We start from the raw sequence: 19,325 nt of genomic DNA on the forward strand, positions 1-19,325 counted from the left end.
GGAAATTTTCTGCTTCCTATTTCCTGTTCACTAAAAATGGCTTCAGATTGCTTGCTGATGACAAGAATAAGATGTGTTTATAATACAACGGATAATTACTTTACATTATTATTGATTTAGCCTTTCTCTGCTGTCAACTGTGTGTCAAAAGATGAAGATAAGCAACAGTTATGTATTCCCCCACCCCCATCATATAACCCCATTATATAACATGCTTAAATAACAGAAGTCATATTGGGTCACACCAATATTTGGCCTGCATGCCATTTAAGCTTTTCTGCTTTCTGTTCCTTCACCTTCTGAGATGAGGAGGGCAGTTGCCTAAGTCAGGGCCTTTTCTGTAGTGGCACCTTGATGTTGTCACTTTCTTGCCAACAGCTGCTTCCCTGGCTCTGATGCTGTCTAGTTTTGGCATTAATTAAAACCTGGGCAGGTGGGGGTGGGGTGGGGTGGAGACAGCATGGTATAGCCCAATCTTATCAGATCTCTGAAGCTAAGCAGGGTTGGTACTTGAATGGGGGACCACCAAGGAAGACTCTGCAGAGGAAGGCAATGGCAAACCACTTCTGCTTCTCACTTGCCTTGAAAGCCCCTGCTGGGGTCCCGATATGTTGGTTGTGACTTGAAGGCACAAAAATACATATAATTGGTGGTGGGGATCAACCAAAGGCCTGGCCAACTCTCCTGAGAGCTTGGAGTATACTTTTATAGTGGAGGGTTCCTGTTGGCCAGGCCTTTGGTTGATCCCCACCACCAATTACCCCCCTCCTCCAACTCTTCATAACTTTTTATCTGGTTTTGCGGCTATTGATTTTGGGATGATTTAAAATGATGGTTTGTGTATATGACTGTTGTTGATTGTTTTACTGCTGGCTATTTTTAACTGATTTAATTATGTTGATTAGTCTTGGTAATTTTTTTTACATGCTAGAAGCCATCACAGGAATCTGCAGTATGGAGAGTGTGGGACAGAAATATCTCTGTATATAAAGAGCAGTCCGTTCAAATCCAGCATTTTCTTTCAACCAGCGCCAGGCACCTTAGGACAGTGCTGTTCAAACTGTGTTCTAAAGAACACAGGGAGATCTTTGAAAGATTATGCTTTGCCCATCACTATGAATTTTCACCTGCTATGCACAGTCACAGCTCAGCTTTGGGTACGTTTTAGGGTACAAGTTCAGTTCATAAATCCCATTGCTTTAGGGCATATTGTTAAAAATGGTAATTATAATTTAATAGGCACTATTATTACTGTAGCATAAAGGTAGAAAAGCATACAAGAGAGTTGCTGGGGCAGAATAACCTGCATTTGAAAGAAAAATTCCTTATATCAGGCTATTTCTTTAAAAAAACTGCTCTTTGCTGCAGCCTGAATGTGGACTTTCAGGCACCATGGCTGCTAAGATAGGGAGGACTAAGGATATAGAATATGTGGGGCCCAAATTGCTCTGCAGGTGTGGAGAGTGACAGTCCACCTGTATATCAGTTTGTTTAACAGTCCATCTTTCTGTCTGACAGTCAAGGTGGATTTCACAGTGTAAGAGAATGCAGGCAAATAGCATGAGACATCTGACAAACAGAGATGGCCTGTGCAAGTGGAACACCCACTTTGTCTATGAGGTTGTCATCTGTCCAGTGGATGAGAGGAAAGCACCTCTGGTGATAGTTATGAACCAGGATTTGGAGATGGGCATCAGTATACTGATGGTTTGGTAAGTTTCCAGGCACAAGCCACAGGATCATCTTCGCATTCAACAAGAAACAATTTATCACCAGTGCATAGAATTACTCACTTGTTTCTTATTTCAAGCAATGGTTCTTTATTTATTGCAGGAATGCTGATGGAAAAGAAGAGATGAACTGTAACTTGCAAACAAGAAGTTGAATTGAATCCGTCACAAGGAATATCATTAATATTCTGATATCCAGTGGGTCCGATTCGGACTGTTTCCATAGGTGCAAGGACTTTCTCTCACAGAGCTCAGTATTCCCATCTCCCCCCTCCTCTGGAAGCTTCAAATGTCAAGCATTTTGGGCTGCCCCAGGAGATGGGAGGTGGGAAAATCATCCTCCCTGGGTGGAAATCCTCGCATTCACAGAGATGTTAACGTGTATCCAAGCCATAATTTTCTTACATTTTTCACAACATGGGCTTTATTTTGGAACTGTTCAGATGGCAGACTTCCCTGTGTGGGGGACACCTTTGCTACAGACAAATGAGAGCTCTCACTAACGCAAGCCAGGGGCCTGTAGGTGGGTCATCAGCATCTCCTGCTTGACTGCATTACAAGTTGCAGAAAAATCTAACAAGATCGATTTGATGCAATTGCTCCTATTGATCTTTGTGTGATGATCACTGATCAAAGCTACATAGACAGTTTCATTGTCATACCCTGCATGAAAGCCAGACTAACAGGAGCCTAAACAGTGGCTGACAACTGCTCCAGCAACCCAGCTTAAAAAGAGGAGGTTGATTCTGAGCTGCACATTACGATTTGCATTTTTGGGTGCATAAAATACATATCAGCAAGAATCTAATGTAACCTGCATTTTAAAATGTGAAAAAATATGCCAGTATGCTCTTCATATTTGATCATTTCTCACCATTATTCTTCGACAAGTCACCTTAGGATCTAGTTTTGTTGGAAATTCTGTTGTGTTATCATTTATGTGTTGCACCCTATTGAATGTTGAAAAATAGAGTTAGAAATACTATAAATTTAAAAAAAAACATATTTAGCATTGGACTTTGAAGTTGGCCCCTTTTACTACCTTGCCCCATATCTGACACAAGCAGTAACCTCTGCTGGAGTGTAAAGACTGACGTACTCCAAGAAAGAGGTTATTTGCCTCAGGCTAAAGGTTGCAATCCACAATGTATACAGAAGTCCTACAATTTTTCTATTATCTTCAAGGAGGCTTTTTCTTCTTGCTTGAAGAACTAACTTTGTAAATTCATTTCTGCTCTGACATTTTTTTCCCTTTTTTTTGCGGAGTGGGTAAAAGGGGCTTTTGATATATACCTCTTGATATGTGCTGAAACTGATCAGATGTTCTGGTTTAATAAAGGAGGATTAATAAAGAATTAATAAAGGAGGAGACAAGATTGTGCAAGAAAGAAAGAGGGAACTTGAGATACTTTCCCCCTCTAAGCCGATACTATTATATAGGATACCCTGTCCTTTGCTAATACTCTATTTTCTTTTAGCAAAAGACAAGGGATTGCAAGGGAGGAGGGATAATTGATTGTGAAATCCACTCTGCCCCAACACACTCTAATGAAAGACTGCTAAATTCCGGGGCTAGCCAGATAAGTTCCTGTGCACTTAGCCTTGGACTTCAGGTGTTTACCACTGTAGTGCTGTTGCTCTCTAACTTTGGGTCAAACAACACATGGTTTTCCATGGGCTATGTTTGGGTTCTCTGACCAGTCAGTCACACACCAACTGTTAGTTCCCTGCTGGAACCTTGGTTCCCAAGCACACAAGGGCCCAATTCAGATAATGACCACAGCACATGGGGAGAAGGGTTTCTAACATAAAACAGCCTTTGGGGTGCTATTTGCCTTGTTTGGGGGACTGCAGGTGTACTGATGTGGTATATAGCTTTGCAGTGTGTATCCTCTAATTTTAATTCTCTCTTCCAGGACAGTATAAACTGATAGGACTTGAGCTGGCCAAGTTCCGCTTCACCCCTCCCTGGTTTCCCCTTTTCCCCTTAAGCTTATGCTCAGTTGCTCACAACATTCTACAGCTGGAGTTTGCCCAGCACATGGCAGGATATTAAATAGGGGAGGTTAATTTCACAACAAATACTTTCCTACATACTTGCAAAAGCTTCCTGTCCCCAGATACATAGAAACACCTTCATTGATGTGTTTTTTCTCTTGCTTTTAAATGTAAAACACAAACAAACAAGTTATAAAGGTAGTTGCCATGATCCCACTGTAGCTCCACTTAAAAAATATTTTACACATGGCTAGAATTTGGGAGGGATAGTGGCTCATTGGTAGAACATCTGTTTTGCACGCAGAAGGTCCCAGGTTCCATCCCAATTTAAGCTCAAGCAGTAAGTGATGTGAAAGACCTCTACATGAGATCCTGGAGACCAACTGCGTGTCAGAATGAACTATACTGACCTTGATAGACCAGCACTTTGACTTGGTGTAAGGCAGCTTTGTGTGTTCATGCCCTGGATGGGACCTCTCATCCCATTGAAAGCAATACAGCGTGGGTAATCAGCATCAGATATCTATTTTAATTATTATTTTATTTTGTATTCATTTATACCCTGCCTTTCTCCCCAATGGGGACCCAAAGCAGTTTATATCATTCTCCTCTCTGCTTTATCCGCACAACAGCCCTCTACATTGGGTTAGGCTGAGAGTGTGTGATGGCCCAAGGTCACCTAACAGACTTCCATTGCAGAGTGGGGATTCAAACCTAGGTCTCCCAGATCCTGGTCCAGCACTCTAAGCATGACACCACACTGGCATTCTTTTTTTTTTATATATATATAATTTTTTATTTTCAATATCTAACATACAACTACTACATACATACATACCCTACAAAACAGTAACTACAAAAGACTACAATAACACAAGGGATAGGAAAGAGGAAAGAAAAAAGAGAGAGGGAGGGAGGGGTGGAAAAAAGGGGAAGGTACCCTACAAACACTAAACACTAAACACTACATTTCTGTTTTCCCTTCATACTGCCATTATTCAAAAGTTAAAGCTTTATATTATATTGATGGAGTGGTTGACCTTACTAAATGCAAATTACAATTTAATTTCAAGTTAAATTTTTCTTCCCCTCCTGGGTCCCGGACGGAGTTCTCTCTGCGCAACTGCAGCCGCATTGCTCGTTTCCTCCCCCTCCCCCTCAGACTTCTCCTTTTCGTCTTGCTTGGTGCACTGGAATTCTGGGTTCCTGTCCTCAAAATCCCTTAGTTGATCTTCTGATAATATCTTAAAGGCTTGATCTTTATGGGTGAACCAGATTCCTTCCGGAAATAACCATTTGTACTTTATTCCACGTTCTCTCAGAAGAGCTGCGAACTTTTTATACTTAAAACGTCTTTTCCGGACTAGAAATGGGACGTCTTTCAATATCTTAATTTTGTTGCCCAAGAAGTCCAAATCCGCATTGTATGAATTGTATAGGATAGTGTCCCGGATCCTCTTAGATGAAAAATCGATGATGATCTCGCGCGGCAACTGACGCTTCATTGCATACTTTGAAGTAGCCCGACGGGCTTCCAAAATGGCGCTTTTAACTTCTTCTTTAGTTGCCCTCGCGGGTGTCGCCAATAGTTCCGAGACAAGACCCCGTAAGTCCTCGTTTTCCTCCTCTTTCACATTCTGGAGGCGCAAAATTGTCTGTGTTCGTTCCACTTGTAGCCCGATCAACTGATTCTCCACCAGTTTAAGCTCTTTATTCGTAGCCTTCACGAGTGACGCACTTTCCCGAGCAGACTTCTCTGCCCCCCCCGCTGCTTCCTTGATGGTTTTCACTTCGCTCTCAATTAAGCCGACCCTTTGATCTGTTTCATTCAGCTTGTCAACAAAGGGTTTTATAGCTTCACCAACCGCCCTCCGTACAATTTCCTCCAACAATTCTCCCTTTAAGGCAGCCGAAACTGACTTGCCAAGGGCAGGACTTTGTTTCTTTGTTGCCATTTTGGGGGGGGGGCGCCAACCAAATTTTGAGACTCAGCAAAGGGGAAGAGTGAGCCCTCTTGGCTTCAGATCTCACCTCTCCTTCACGTACGCTTGTAATAACAGAAGGAATTCGCTTACTTGTAGGCTCTCGCCTAATTCTGCTCTTTGCCGTTTCTCATGGCCCGGCAGCACTCGAGGCGCCGCGCACGTCCGCCGGCCTCCGTAGGGACAAACGGGCAATTAACCCCCCGCATTGATTCCAGGGGGCTCTTCCCGCAGCGTCCCGGACCCAGCCTCCCTCACTGGGAGTTTTGGGGGCTAATCTTCGCAGATCAGCCGCCCGGACAGGGTGCTCGGCCGCTTCCTCTCGAGCCAGCGAAGAGGAGCGTCCGACATGGCGGAGAAAACGAAACCGACCACCACACTGGCATTCTGACAAGCATTTACACATTTGGTTTGGGCCAACAGTTCCTGACTCCGCAGGTCATGCATGCCTGGATGTCAGCTTGTTTGTATATCTCAGTTGGAGTGCAGTAAGCATTCTGGCTGTTCAAGACAAGCAGATTTGTGGCAATGAAGGGGCAATGGAGCTCCCACTGGCACTTCCATGATGACTGTCAGGACCGTTTACAGTTCTATCAACATTTGGCATGTTTGGATTATCAAGATAACAGTGAATTATGGCTGGCTCCACTGCTTTTGTTTCTTAAAAAGATGTGAAACTGAAGGCCAGACTATATAGGATGTCAAGGAGCTGTGATCTGATACCCCCAAATGTAATTTAACCATAGAAAGTAATTGTAGGGGTGGGGCTTGAACAATACGGATTGGGGCCATGCTGCTGAGAAGGAGGGTAATTCTTCTTTCTGCTAAAAGTGCCATTTTCCTGATTGAAAATGGCTTCCTCAGTCTCCCTAGCCCTGTTGGGGGAAATAATACAGGCACTTCTGGACCCCCTGAATGGAGTATTTCTGGTTGGAAAACTGGTGCAGAAGAGCCCCCCCCCCTTGGCTGCCTGGTTCTGATCCATATTTCTCCCTTCCCCTTGTAGATTCTTTTTGCAGCTAAATTACATGACAGCATGACAGGCAGTTGACCCAAAGGTGAGATACTCAAGAGCCTAAAGACTTCTTTAACAGCCATCAGTAATTATTCACTTTAGCCGTGTATTTATTTAAAAGCATAGCTAACATCCAAGCCTTCCTGTGCCCCTTCGTTCATGTTATTATTTTATTAAATAAATATCCCATCTTTTGAAAAAAGATCCCTCAAAGGAAAGGGTTCAATGGGTATGATACTGCCCCCTGATCTTTTCTCTGCAAATGGTGGAGATGAGATTGTGTGTTCCTGTCATTTCCTGCCCACCTCCCTGATGCCTGGCATGATTACCAGGTAATCATGCATGGATGTAATATTTGATTAGGGTTTATCTGCACAGTATCAAACATGTGTAAACCTAAACATTATGATCGGTGTCTCATAAGAAATCCAGGATCTGAGTAAGCAAATTGTGGTTATACACATGGGAGTTGCACCCAGGCCAAGTAATTAATCAAAAATGATAAATCATTTTGGCATTTCTTCTAAAAATGGGCTGGGCTGGTGTCTGAACAGGATCCATAGCCTAATTTTTTTACAGTCGGGGCTGCCAAGACCCATGACGGGCTGTTAGACAATGACTGGCTCCTTTTCACACCACCCAAACCTAACCTAAGCATCATATGAAAACAAATCACATGACTTATGTGGCCTGTGGGCCCCAGGGATACCAGGGACTCTGTAAATGTATACCCTGTTCTCTCCATCGTGGCAACCCTGTTTATAATAAGCCTATCCAATGCTTGGATGGTGGTCATGGGAGGGCCACAGAAGCCCTCCTAGGAGATGTAAGCAGGCAGGATTCTACCCAGCTGCCTCTTCCTGTGTTTTGGCCAGCGGTTCAAATGAGAGATTCTGAAAAGACAGACAAGCACTTGACCCGCTGTGTATGTTTGTGGCTGCAGTTCTAAGAACCGCTGCTTGAGAGTAAGCCCCATTGAATGAAATGGGACTTACTTCCAAGTAGACTTACTTAGCATTGCTCCGTTTGCATATTGTTTTTTGAGATTATTAAAAACTTCATTGTATTTGTATTGTTTTGCTAAACAACAGATTACAAATGTTTACACTTTTATTAATTTGTACTGACTTAGAAGAACCCTCCCTCCACAAAATTTCTGGCTATGGGCTTGCACAGTGTGCCTCATTTTATTTAATGTCTGTGTAAACAGAGATTCTGGCAATCCCGATGGAAATTATTTTTTTCAATCAGTTCTGCTGATTGTTTAAAGCCAGCCTTTTTAAAAATGAGAGTTGACTTACAAGCAATTGTTTCTTCCCCTTTCTAACATTATTTAAACTGAGGAGGACAATATCAGAGATGACTTATTTGGGGGGTTAAAAAGCAAGTCTGGTTGAAAAGGTCACTGGCATCTCCCCCAGAATCTGATGCGGCTGTCAGTGTTTGGACTGATTTTGTGAAGCTGCGGCAAGGGTATTTTTAGCTTTTTGCCAAAGCAGGCAGCTGGATTAGGTTGCCCCAGCAACTGCAGCATTGCCTTGAACTCCCTCAAAGACTGCAGGAAGCATCTTGAGCCTTGTATTTAGAGAGGCTTACAAGAAGCTGGTAAAAAAAACCCAGAGGCAATTGGGAAGTGGAAACTTCCAAAGTGACACAGTGGGCTAGGCGCATTAATGGGGAATGTATGTATTATGCAGTTTTTACATTAAGGGGAAGTGAGAGTCTGCAAGAAGCCTGTTAGAACCATTCAGTTGGATGATGTCTGAAGATCATGCTGACCAGTGGTTCCCAGCCATTCTGGAATGGTGACCTACAAGTCCTAAATTACTTGATATGGTGACCCACTTTAAAAAAAAGCATGCACAGATCAATAAATCTTCAAAAGCCCGGGGCCCACTTTCATGGGCTTCACAACCCTTTGGGATCAAAACTCCTTACATAGGACAATCTTGTGTCCTTGATGTCCCAGGATCGCTCTCATACTAACTCACAACCACAAATTAAGCCACTTAACATAGCCACTTGCTATCATTGCAGCCTGTTTACAAGTATTAATACTACTTCTTATGTTACGTGAGTGTCCCCTTTGACTTTCTTGAGATTAGAATCCTGGACCCTGGTCCAGAGAAGTGAAGTTGCATTGAAATAATTGAAATTATTAGTTGTTGCAAAACAATAATGTTTTTGTTGTTGAGCTTTGAAAATGTAAGGAAATACTTTTTTTAAAAAAAAACAACCCTTAAATCCTATTGAATTATGTAGGATTCAGTTTTCTAGATTGAGTTCCTGACTTTTTAACTTTCTAGGTTGAGACCGAGTTATCATCCCATTAAGAGTCAGAATATTTTTGGACCTTCCAGGTGGAGGCCATTGGAAGGCCTGTCGTTCTGCAATTAGAGCAACTAAAAAAAAAAATTAGCAATTAAGGCTGCGAAAGACCTCTGAATGAAGCCTTGGTAAATCAGTTTAGACTGTTCTGGGCAAGATGGACCAACTGTGTGAATCAGTACAAAGCAGCTTTATGCATTGCTCCAGGAAAAACAACAACAGTACACAGGCGCAAGATGCAGGACTGAATTGTATACTCAGAATGGAAATGGAATCAAAGTGGGGTGGGGTGGGGGTGGGGGGGAATTGTTCTGCTTGATTAGAATGGCACTCGTTTCACTATTAAATAGTTTTTGATTTTCTACTAAGGGTCCCGTTAGGATGCCATCAGGGGCAGATGGGAATTTCTGCTCTTCAAGGCCTCCAGCTAGCTTCAGTGACCAGGCCTCCTCGCCTTCTCAGCAGCCTGAAGCGATGGTTAATGCCCTCAAGGTAACATGCCTTGCTGTTTGGCCGCATACGTGCCAGATCTCCCATTTGTGTTCTGTGACCATCTGTGATCCATTGCGCCTGAAACATCAACATATTTCAGCGGGAAAGCAAAAAGGCGATGTTATTGTCATCTCACACATGTTTCTCCACGTGTGTCAACTATCATACATCACCCATGTTGACTTGACAGCAAGAGCAGCACGCCCATGCTGGGAATGAAAAGCTGCACTTGCATAAATTCCTTTTTTTTTTAACGTGACTGTGAGGTGCAGAAGAACCTTGTCTGCCTCTATATCTGGCCACTGTGTGGCCAGCTTCTTCATTCACACAACTGTGTTTAGATGGATGGAATGTGGGAGAGTCTGATCACCCTACAAAAGAGCAATATAGGAAGTTGCCCTAGCGTTTGGTCTTGGCATTCAGTTTCCAGCATGAACAGTGGCCACCCAGATGCCTCTGGGAAGCTCACGAACAGGGCAGAAAAATTTTCCCTCTAGTCTAGTCCTAGTATCTGGTATCCAAAGCTCTATTACTTTAGAATATGGAGATTGCATGTGGCTATTCATAGACCTATCCACTATGAAAAATATTAATCCGTTTTAAAAGCCATCCAAGTTACAGGGCAATTAACTCCATACTAGGGATGTGCGTTTCGGCATTCAGAATGCCGAAAGAATGCCGAAACAAAAGTGTTTTGGCTTCTTTCGGGGAATGCCGAAACGTTTCGGGGAATGCCGAAACGTTTCGGGTAGCCGAAAGAAAAAAGCCGAAACGTTTCGGGATTCTTTCGGCTTTCTTTCGGCTTTTCTATGGGAAAATGCCTCCGTCTTCCAGGACGCCTGGAGGAGGCATTTTCCCACCGAATAAGCCCAAAATTGGTGGGGACCTTCCTCTAACCCTTCTCTAACAACCACCCAAGTTTCAGACAGATTGGACTTTGGGGGGCCATGTTATGGCCCCCCAAAGCAGGTCCCCCCATCCTCCCATAAGAAAGCGAAGGAGCAGCATATTGTTAGCATGCTGCTGCTGATCTTTCTTCATTATTTCCTATGGGGAAAAAATGAAGAGGCAGGCTTCCTTTGCCAGGGGTGGCATTTTGCATGCAAAATGCCCCCCAGCCCTCAGGGGCCCTTCTCCCACCCCTCCTCCCACCCCCCACCAAGGCTCAGCCTGCTCCCACTTGGGGGGGCCATTTCATGGCCTCCCCAAGTAGGTGCTCTAATCTCTACCACTGACAGCTGGGGGAGGCTTGTGTTGCCAGGGGTGGCATTTTGCATGCAAAATGCCCCCCAACCCTCTGGGGCCCTTCTCCCACCCCTCCTCCCACCCCCCACCAAGGCTCAGCCTGCTCCCACTTGGGGGGGCATTTCATGGCCTCCCCAAGTAGGTGCTCTGCTCTTATCTCTACCACTGACAGCTGGGGGAGGCTTGTGTTGCCAGGGGTGGCATTTTGCATGCAAAATGCCCCCCAGCCCTCTGGGGCCCTTCTCCCACCCTTCCTCCCACCCCCCACCAAGGCTCAGACTGCTCCCACTTGGGGGGGGGGCATTTCATGGCATCCCCAAGTAGGTCCTCTCAGCCCCTAAAGTCCACCCCTTACAGCCCCACACAAACCCAATTCCCCCCCAGCTGCCACACACAGACCCAAATCCCCACATTAGCCCCTCACAGACCCAAATCCACCCCCACCTGCCCCACACCCATAACCCCAGGAACAGGCTGGCAAAGGCCAGCCCTCTCCCTTCGTTCCCTATGCTGGGAACTTCTAAACTCTCTTTCCCTAGGCAATTCTGCACAGCCCAGGGGTGCCACAATGGTGGGCACACTTCTGAGTGCCAGCTGGTCCCTGTGAAAGAGCACCTGAACCACAGACACCCTCCCTCAAATTCCCCCACCACCTACAGAGATGGCTGGCCGGCCAGCCCCATTGTTCCCTATGATGGGAACCAACTGCACAACAAAGAATAAAACAAGAACAACAAAAAATAAAGTTTTAATTTTTTTTTCTCCCTTCCAAAGTACAAGTAGGCAAAGCATTATGACACATTACACCAGCAGTCCCCCACACAGAAAAATTAAAACAAAACTCACTTAACATCAGAGAATCACAAAGCATGATTCCTGTCAAAAACACTTTATTTCTTGAACAGCTTTAGGTTACACAGCAGGGGGGAACACCAAAGGGCATGGCAGCACTATCTTACACAAAAATAACACAACTCACTTAACATCAGAGAATCACAAAGCATGATTCCTGTCAAAAACACTTTATTTCTTGAACAGCTTTAGGTTACACAGCAGGGGGGAACACCAAAGGGCATGGCAGCACTATCTTACACAAAAATAACACAACTCACTTAACATCAGAGAATCACAAAACACAATTCCTGTCAAAAACACTTTATTTCTTGAACAGCTTTAGGTTACACAGCAGGGGGGAACACCAAAGGGCATGGCAGCACTATCTTACACAAAAATAACACAACTCACTTAACATCAGAGAATCACAAAAGCACAATTCCTGGCAAAAACACTTTATTTCTTGAACAGCTTTAGGCTACACAGCAGGGGGGGGGACACCAAAGGGCATGGAAGCAGTATCTTACACAAAAATAACACAACTCACTTCACATTAAAGAATCACCCCAAAAAATAGCTGTCAAAAGCACTTTATTTCTGTAACTGCTTTAGGTTACACAGTAGGAAGGCACCGCAGAGCAGGAAAGCAGTGTACTACGCAAAAATAACAAAACTCACTTCACATCAGAGAATCACACAAACACAATTGCTGTCAAAAACGGTGAAGTGGGTTGTATTATTTTTTGTAGTACATTGCTATCATGCCCTGTTGTGCCCTCCTACTGTGTAACCTAAAGCTGTTCAAGAAATAAAGTGTTTTTGCCAGGAATTGTGTTTTTGTGATTCTCTGATGTTAAGTGAGTTGTGTTATTTTTGTGTAAGATAGTGCTGCCATGCCCTTTGGTGTTCCCCCCTGCTGTGTAACCTAAAGCTGTTCAAGAAATAAAGTGTTTTTGACAGGAATTGTGTTTTGTGATTCTCTGATGTTAAGTGAGTTGTGTTATTTTTGTGTAAGATAGTGCTGCCATGCCCTTTGGTGTTCCCCCCTGCTGTGTAACCTAAAGCTGTTCAAGAAATAAAGTGTTTTTGACAGGAATCATGCTTTGTGATTCTCTGATGTTAAGTGAGTTGTGTTATTTTTGTGTAAGATAGTGCTGCCATGCCCTTTGGTGTTCCCCCCTGCTGTGTAACCTAAAGCTGTTCAAGAAATAAAGTGTTTTTGACAGGAATCATGCTTTGTGATTCTCTGATGTTAAGTGAGTTGTGTTATTTTTGTGTAAGATAGTGCTGCCATGCCCTTTGGTGTTCCCCCCTGCTGTGTAACCTAAAGCTGTTCAAGAAATAAAGTGTTTTTGACAGGAATCATGCTTTGTGATTCTCTGATGTTAAGTGAGTTTTGTTTTAATTTTTCTGTGTGGGGGACTGCTGGTGTAATGTGTCATAATGCTTTGCCTACTTGTACTTTGGAAGGGAGAAAATAATTTTTTTAAAACTTTATTTTGTGTTGTTCTTGTTTTATTCTTTGTTGTGCAGTTGGTTCCCATCATAGGGAACAATGGGGCTGGCTGGCCAGCCATCTCTGTAGGTGGTGGGGGAATTTGAGGGAGGGTGTCTGTGGTTCAGGTGCTCTTTCACAGGGACCAGCTGGCACTCAGAAGTGTGCCCACCATTGTGGCACCCCTGGGCTGTGCAGAATTGCCCAGGGAAAGAGAGTTTAGAAGTTCCCAGCATAGGGAACAAAGGGAGAGGGCTGGCCTTTGCCAGCCTGTTCCTGGGGTTATGGGTGTAGGGCAGGTGGGGGTGGATTTGGGTCTGTGGGGGGCTAATGTGGGGATTTGGGTCTGTGTGTGGCAGCTGGGGGGGAATTGGGTTTGTGTGGGGCTGTAAGGGGTGGACTTTAGGGGCTGAGAGGACCTACTTGGGGATGCCATGAAATGCCCCCCCCCCCAAGTGGGAGCAGTCTGAGCCTTGGTGGGCGGTGGGAGGAAGGGTGGGAGAAGGGCCCCAGAGGGCTGGGGGGCATTTTGCATGCAAAATGCCACCCCTGGCAACACAAGCCTCCCCCAGCTGTCAGTGGTAGAGATGAGAGCAGAGCACCTACTTGGGGAGGCCATGAAATGCCCCCCCAAGTGGGAGCAGGCTGAGCCTTGGTGGGGGGTGGGAGGAGGGATGGGAGAAGGGCCCCAGAGGGTTGGGGGCATTTTGCATGCAAAATGCCACCCCTGGCAACACAAGCCTCCCCCAGCTGTCAGTGGTAGAGATTAGAGCACCTACTTGGGGAGGCCATGAAATGGCCCCCCCAAGTGGGAGCAGGCTGAGCCTTGGTGGGGGGTGGGAGGAGGGGTGGGAGAAGGGCCCCTGAGGGCTGGGGGGCATTTTGCATGCAAAATGCCACCCCTGGCAAAGGAAGCCTGCCTCTTCATTTTTTCCCCATAGGAAATAATGAAGAAAGATCAGCAGCAGCATGCTAACAATATGCTGCTCCTTCGCTTTCTTATGGGAGGATGGGGGGACCTGCTTTGGGGGGCCATAACATGGCCCCCCAAAGTCCAATCTGTCTGAAACTTGGGTGGTTGTTAGAGAAGGGTTAGTGGAAGGTCCCCACCAATTTTGGGCTTATTTGGTGGGAAAATGCCTCCTCCAGGCGTCCTGGAAGACGGAGGCATTTTCCCATAGAAAAAAGCCGAAAGAATGCCGAAATAATGCCGAAAGAATCCCGAAAGTCGAAAGCCGAAAGAGATTCTTGTTTCGGCTTTCGGCTTTAACGATAGAGAATCTTCTTTCGGCTTTCTACTTTCGGCTATAGCCGAAAATTTTTGGCTTGCACACCCCTACTCCATACACTTAAATTGCATGGAGAAGCATTTCCTTTTGTCTGCCCTGAAACAGCTGCTAATCCATTTCATTCGGTGCCCCCTAAGCCTGCAGGAAATCCTCTTGCATTTTTATCTTGCCCTTTCCTTCAAGGAGCTTGAGACAGTGTACATGGCTCTCCCTCAGTTTATCCTCATAGCAAACTTGGGAGCTAGATCAGGCTAAGAGGGAGAGACTGTCTCAATGTCACTCAGTGAGAGCCATAGCAGAGTAGTTTCTTCAGGTACAAGGACTTTCTTTCAAGTACAAGGAGCAGGATGGGAGGCATTTCAGGTTCTTGCAACAGTCTGAAATGCCCCCCTTCCCACCCTGGATACACTTTCCCCCATGAACAAGATTTCAGGGGGCATTTTAGAAGTCCATCCTTTGAAAAAATTAATTTGGACCATTACTAGCACCTTGACTCTGCTTGCTTGCTTTGTTTTTTTAAAAAACCAAAACCAAAAAAGTCATCAGTGCTGGTTTTTTTGTAGAAGGTGCTTGAAGTCCTTTGTCCTAGTTTCAGGTGTCCTTTTCTGCAAAGACCTTATTTAGTCATTTCTTAGAAGTTGGTACAGGAGCAACACTTATGCTGGTCTGGTTCAATTGTACATGGAACCAAACAAATATGGTCCTTTGTCCACTACAAAGAGTACTTATAGGATTTCATGACTGAGAGCCAAGCAACAAGTGGAGCGCAAGTGAATGGCAAGTGAACAGGGAGGAATACACATGAGTCTGTTCACTTGCCCTGCAAGTGTAATTCATCACTTGTAGTTTGGCTCTGAATAGGGCAGCTTTCCCCCTTCCATGAAAAGTAATGGATTGCCTCCCAGAGGGCTGAGCTTTGCAGGAACTTATCCCTGGGAGAGGGGAGGTTTACATCTCTTCTAATTATGTTTTCCTCTGAAACAGATAAGGAACATTTTGGGGGAGAAGACATTCTCCAATATATTCTGTAAATGTTTTAAATATTTCATAGTTTGATAAAATATTTAATGCTATAGTAAAAAGGACGCTTTCTGCACACATCCGCTGTGTCCTGGGTTCCCAACCTTTTTGTTTCCTTTCCCATGAAACTTGCCTCACACGTACAAATGCCACCCTACAACCTTCCTTTGAGAGGCAGTCAAGCAACAGCTTTTTATATGATATTTTAATGTTTTAATATGAAACGTTTTAAAATGATTTTAAGGTTGTTGTCCGCCCTGAGCCTACTTGCGGGGAGGGCGGAATACAAATACGATATCTCGGGGGGGGGGGTTGATAATCTGTGACTGGATTGCCTAATGTATCCTTTGACCTCAAAAAGAAACACTAGGACCTCCTGATATTGACAGGGTCCAAGATGGTGGGACATAGGGGCTAGTTTATGCTGTTTCCCCAATAAATATGCCATCTCCCTCCCCACCAGCCAAACTGTTATCACTCCTAGTCAAGATAGAAGAGAGACTGCTGCAATATAAGAACCTGTTTTTCCCCACTACCAAAGCTAATAGCAATTTTGAGGGGATATTTCTAGTGGGGAGAAAAAGTAGTTCTCCCCAGTGTCCCTTAAAATAACACTTGAAGGTAGCTTGTACTATAATCCTGAGCTGCAGTGAGGAGGTTGAGGAATTGCATCTGCCTCCTCTTACCCAATGACTCCATGACTGTGATGAGATTTGAACTCAAGACTCCCAGTCTTCACTGCTTGGCCTCTGAAGCACTGTGCTATATCAGCTGTTAGAGTGCATGATGAAAGCACCATGAATTACATTAGGGGTTGGGGAGACTGGGTAGTAAAACCATGTCCCACTTATGCCAAAATTCTGATTTCAGTACCGCTTGGTGCATGTTACCTTGATGGATGTCACTCATTGGTCAGATTTGGATGGGATTTTCCTTCAGCTCAGATAAGCTAGTGACCCTTAACCCCTCACCTCTTGAAGAGATTGCTCTTCATTGGCTTATTTGAACCTTCTGGGCTCTCTCTTGTTGGCAGAGTGGCTAAACAGCAGTCCGGACATTGAACTGATTAACAGTAACAATGTTCAAAGTAAGCTTTATTTATGGAACTGAGAAACTGGATAGGAAGGTAACAGCTAAACTAGCTGCCTTGCTAGCCAAGAGCATGTGTGTAGAGTTCTCAGAAAGGCCTGTTCTTAGGCCTAATAGCATTCTGTTAACAGACAAGGAAAAGTCCTTTTTGAAAGAAGGTACTTCCCTTACAGTCCTGTCTAGCTAGAGCTTGCTGCCCCCTGCAGGATCTTTTTCTCTTCTTCTTTGTGCACAAGACTTTGCTTGCATCAACCATACTCACCTTACTTTGTGCATCTGTGCTACACTTGTGTGGCAAACTTAGATCGAATAATGCAAATATGTTACATGGTGTTTGGGGGGATTTTTGCCATAACTGGAACACAGGCCCATAGCTCACTGGCAAAGCATATTCTTTACCTAGTTCACTCCCTGGCATCTTCAGTTAAAATTATCTCCAATAGCAGAGCTGGGAATGATTTCTGCCTGTGATCTTGGAGAACTGCTTTTCAATCAGAGTAGAAAATAGTGAGCTAAATGAACCCAAAATTTGACTCAATATAAGGCATATTCATCTGTCCTCTTCGAATTTGGGTTTTGCCTGCCTGCACTGCTTAACATCAGTTGTTTTGAATACCTATAGTTTTCCTTGAGTAGAGGTGGTGAGAATTTAAAACAAACCATTAAAGCTACTCCTTGGGTAGAGGTGGTGAGAATTTAAAACAAACCATTAAAGCTACTGTTTATGACTGTGTTTAATAATAAACATTTATTGAAATTTCTTACCATCCAACTTTTTGTAAGGCCTGATTTAAAATGCATTCTAGGGATTAAAAAATGAACCAGACAAAGAGACACTTGCTTCGTGTTCCCTGCAGCTAGCATCTTGTTTTAAATTGGGTTGCTGAGCCTAGCACATGCAGCATTAGTGTGCATGTGCATGGGCCATGGATCCTTGCTGTGCAAATAAGGACCAGCAACACAGTTTAAATGAGATGCCAGACGAGTGAAACCCTGTGTGGGTTGAGCCTTTTTAATGCACCCATCATAACATTTAAATTGGAGACCTCAATGTTTATGTCGGCTTTTCTTACATTAATTTTGCCAAAGTAGGACCACTTTCATTATCCTGCAGAAGACCTGAGCTACTGAAGGATCTAGGATGCATTTGCCATGCAACAGAAAGCACCGTTTCACTTTTCCTAACTCTCATGCGGTTTGGGCCACCAGAGATTACAACTGCACAGAACGAGATGAATGGGCTTGATGGGTATACCGATGGACCTGCCTTCTGCTCCTTTGCAAGATCCCCAAATCACATTTCACATCTTCCCTAAGAGTAGAACATGAGCTAGCTACAGTTTGTGGATGTGAAAACCAACCAATGTCAGAGTTTCTTCTATAATCATAGATAGAAAGTCCCAATTGTTTAATTTCTCCTAGTTTGAGAAGGTGGGAAAACCCTGAGCTTTTCTGGTCTTCCTTTGTTGGGTATCGTTTCCATGCTTTCTGAGTTTTGAACCCTGAGCAAAATCTAGTTTTGCAGCAAATACTTGTTTACTTTTGCATCCAAAGCTGAAATCAGATTTGCAGCTGAGAGAGAATACCAACAGGTTTCAGAAAAGTAAACATGGAGCTGCAGAGAGAGAGAGAGAGAGAGAGAGAGAGAGAATGAACTTGTTGTACAACAGTATGAAAGTTAAGTCAGCTTAAAGGTGGTCAAGCACTAGTGCATGGCATGGAACAAGCTGGAACAATAACCTTGTGAAACAGAGAGCAAGTTGGTTATTGAAGTGGAAGCAAGTGTGAGCACAAAATGGCACCCAGCAAGTTGCAAGTCAATCACTATAGTATATATTTGAAAAACTGCTCTGCACTATAGCAAGCCCGTAGGTGCAACATTAGGGAACAATTTAGCATGCAGATGGTGGGAATACTTTAAATAAATAATAATAATAAATAAATAAGCCCAGCATTGATATATTTTGCCCTACACTAGGTTTTCCATTCTTGCAAAATGAGCCTGATAATGCTGATAAAAATGTCAGCTCAATGGCACACACTTACCAATGTGAATCATTTGTGGAATATCAGCAGTGTAAAAGGAAAAGAACTTTTCCTGCCCGCAGAGGTGATTCTTACTCTCTACAGTTAGTCAAGATGAGTGGCTGTTTAGAAACCTGGCCTGTAGGGGTGGTGAAGAGAAGTCTTAGCCCCAGGGCAACTGGGGACAGATGTCTGGGGCCCTGAGGTTGGGGGCCTGACTGCCAAGGGGCCCACCACTTCACCTAGCTCATGCCCAGCATTCCCTGTCCGAGTGTCAGGCAGTGTGGGTGGGGCAATCAGCTGAGCAGGGGAGGGATCGCCTCTGCTCATCTCATGTCCACTCATTCCCTAACTATCAGACAGCACCAGTGGCAGCAATAAGCTGGTTGAAAGCTGTGCTGTGTGCCCCCTCCAATGGTTCTGAGGTTCCATCCCCTGGTTTTGCCCAGGGCTCCAGAATTACTGAGATCAACACTGTCTGTAGCTCAACAGAGACTAGTCTTAATTGCACTCTGGGCTCTAGTTCTTATATTTGCTAGCTTGCCACTGTTGTTTCCATGGCGGTGAAAAAAGTTACCTCCTCCCTTGTACAGATATCTCATGTGGGCATGGTGTTCCATGCTGGCGCCCACTGGTGAAGGCTACATGTTTCTTCCATTTTGATGGGCTTTTAAAAATATTTTACGTAACCCTTAAATATGCTTTCCCCCTCAACATTCTAAATGGAGAATAAAATACAAAATTACTCCATCTCCAAAGGTAGTTTCTTAGCTTTTGTACCCT

At 44.3% G+C, this 19,325-nt stretch overlaps 1 protein-coding gene across 3 annotated transcripts in view; it reads left to right on the top strand.

Moving 5' to 3' along the window:
* The window catches only part of CCDC85A (coiled-coil domain containing 85A), a 186,399-nt gene that overhangs the window by 158,212 nt on the left and 8,862 nt on the right, over positions 1-19,325 (top strand). Inside the window, exon 4 of one of the 3 annotated variants that reach the window (XM_054996493.1) lies at positions 9,423-9,545. The exons of the other annotated variants lie outside the window; for them this stretch is intronic. Within the exon in view, the coding sequence (XP_054852468.1) occupies positions 9,423-9,545 (123 nt within the window). The remainder of the gene's footprint in view (positions 1-9,422; positions 9,546-19,325) is intronic. 3 annotated transcript variants of the gene reach the window in all.

This window comes from Eublepharis macularius, chromosome 1, assembly GCF_028583425.1.
Source record: "Eublepharis macularius isolate TG4126 chromosome 1, MPM_Emac_v1.0, whole genome shotgun sequence".
NCBI classification, from domain to species: domain Eukaryota; kingdom Metazoa; phylum Chordata; class Lepidosauria; order Squamata; family Eublepharidae; genus Eublepharis; species Eublepharis macularius.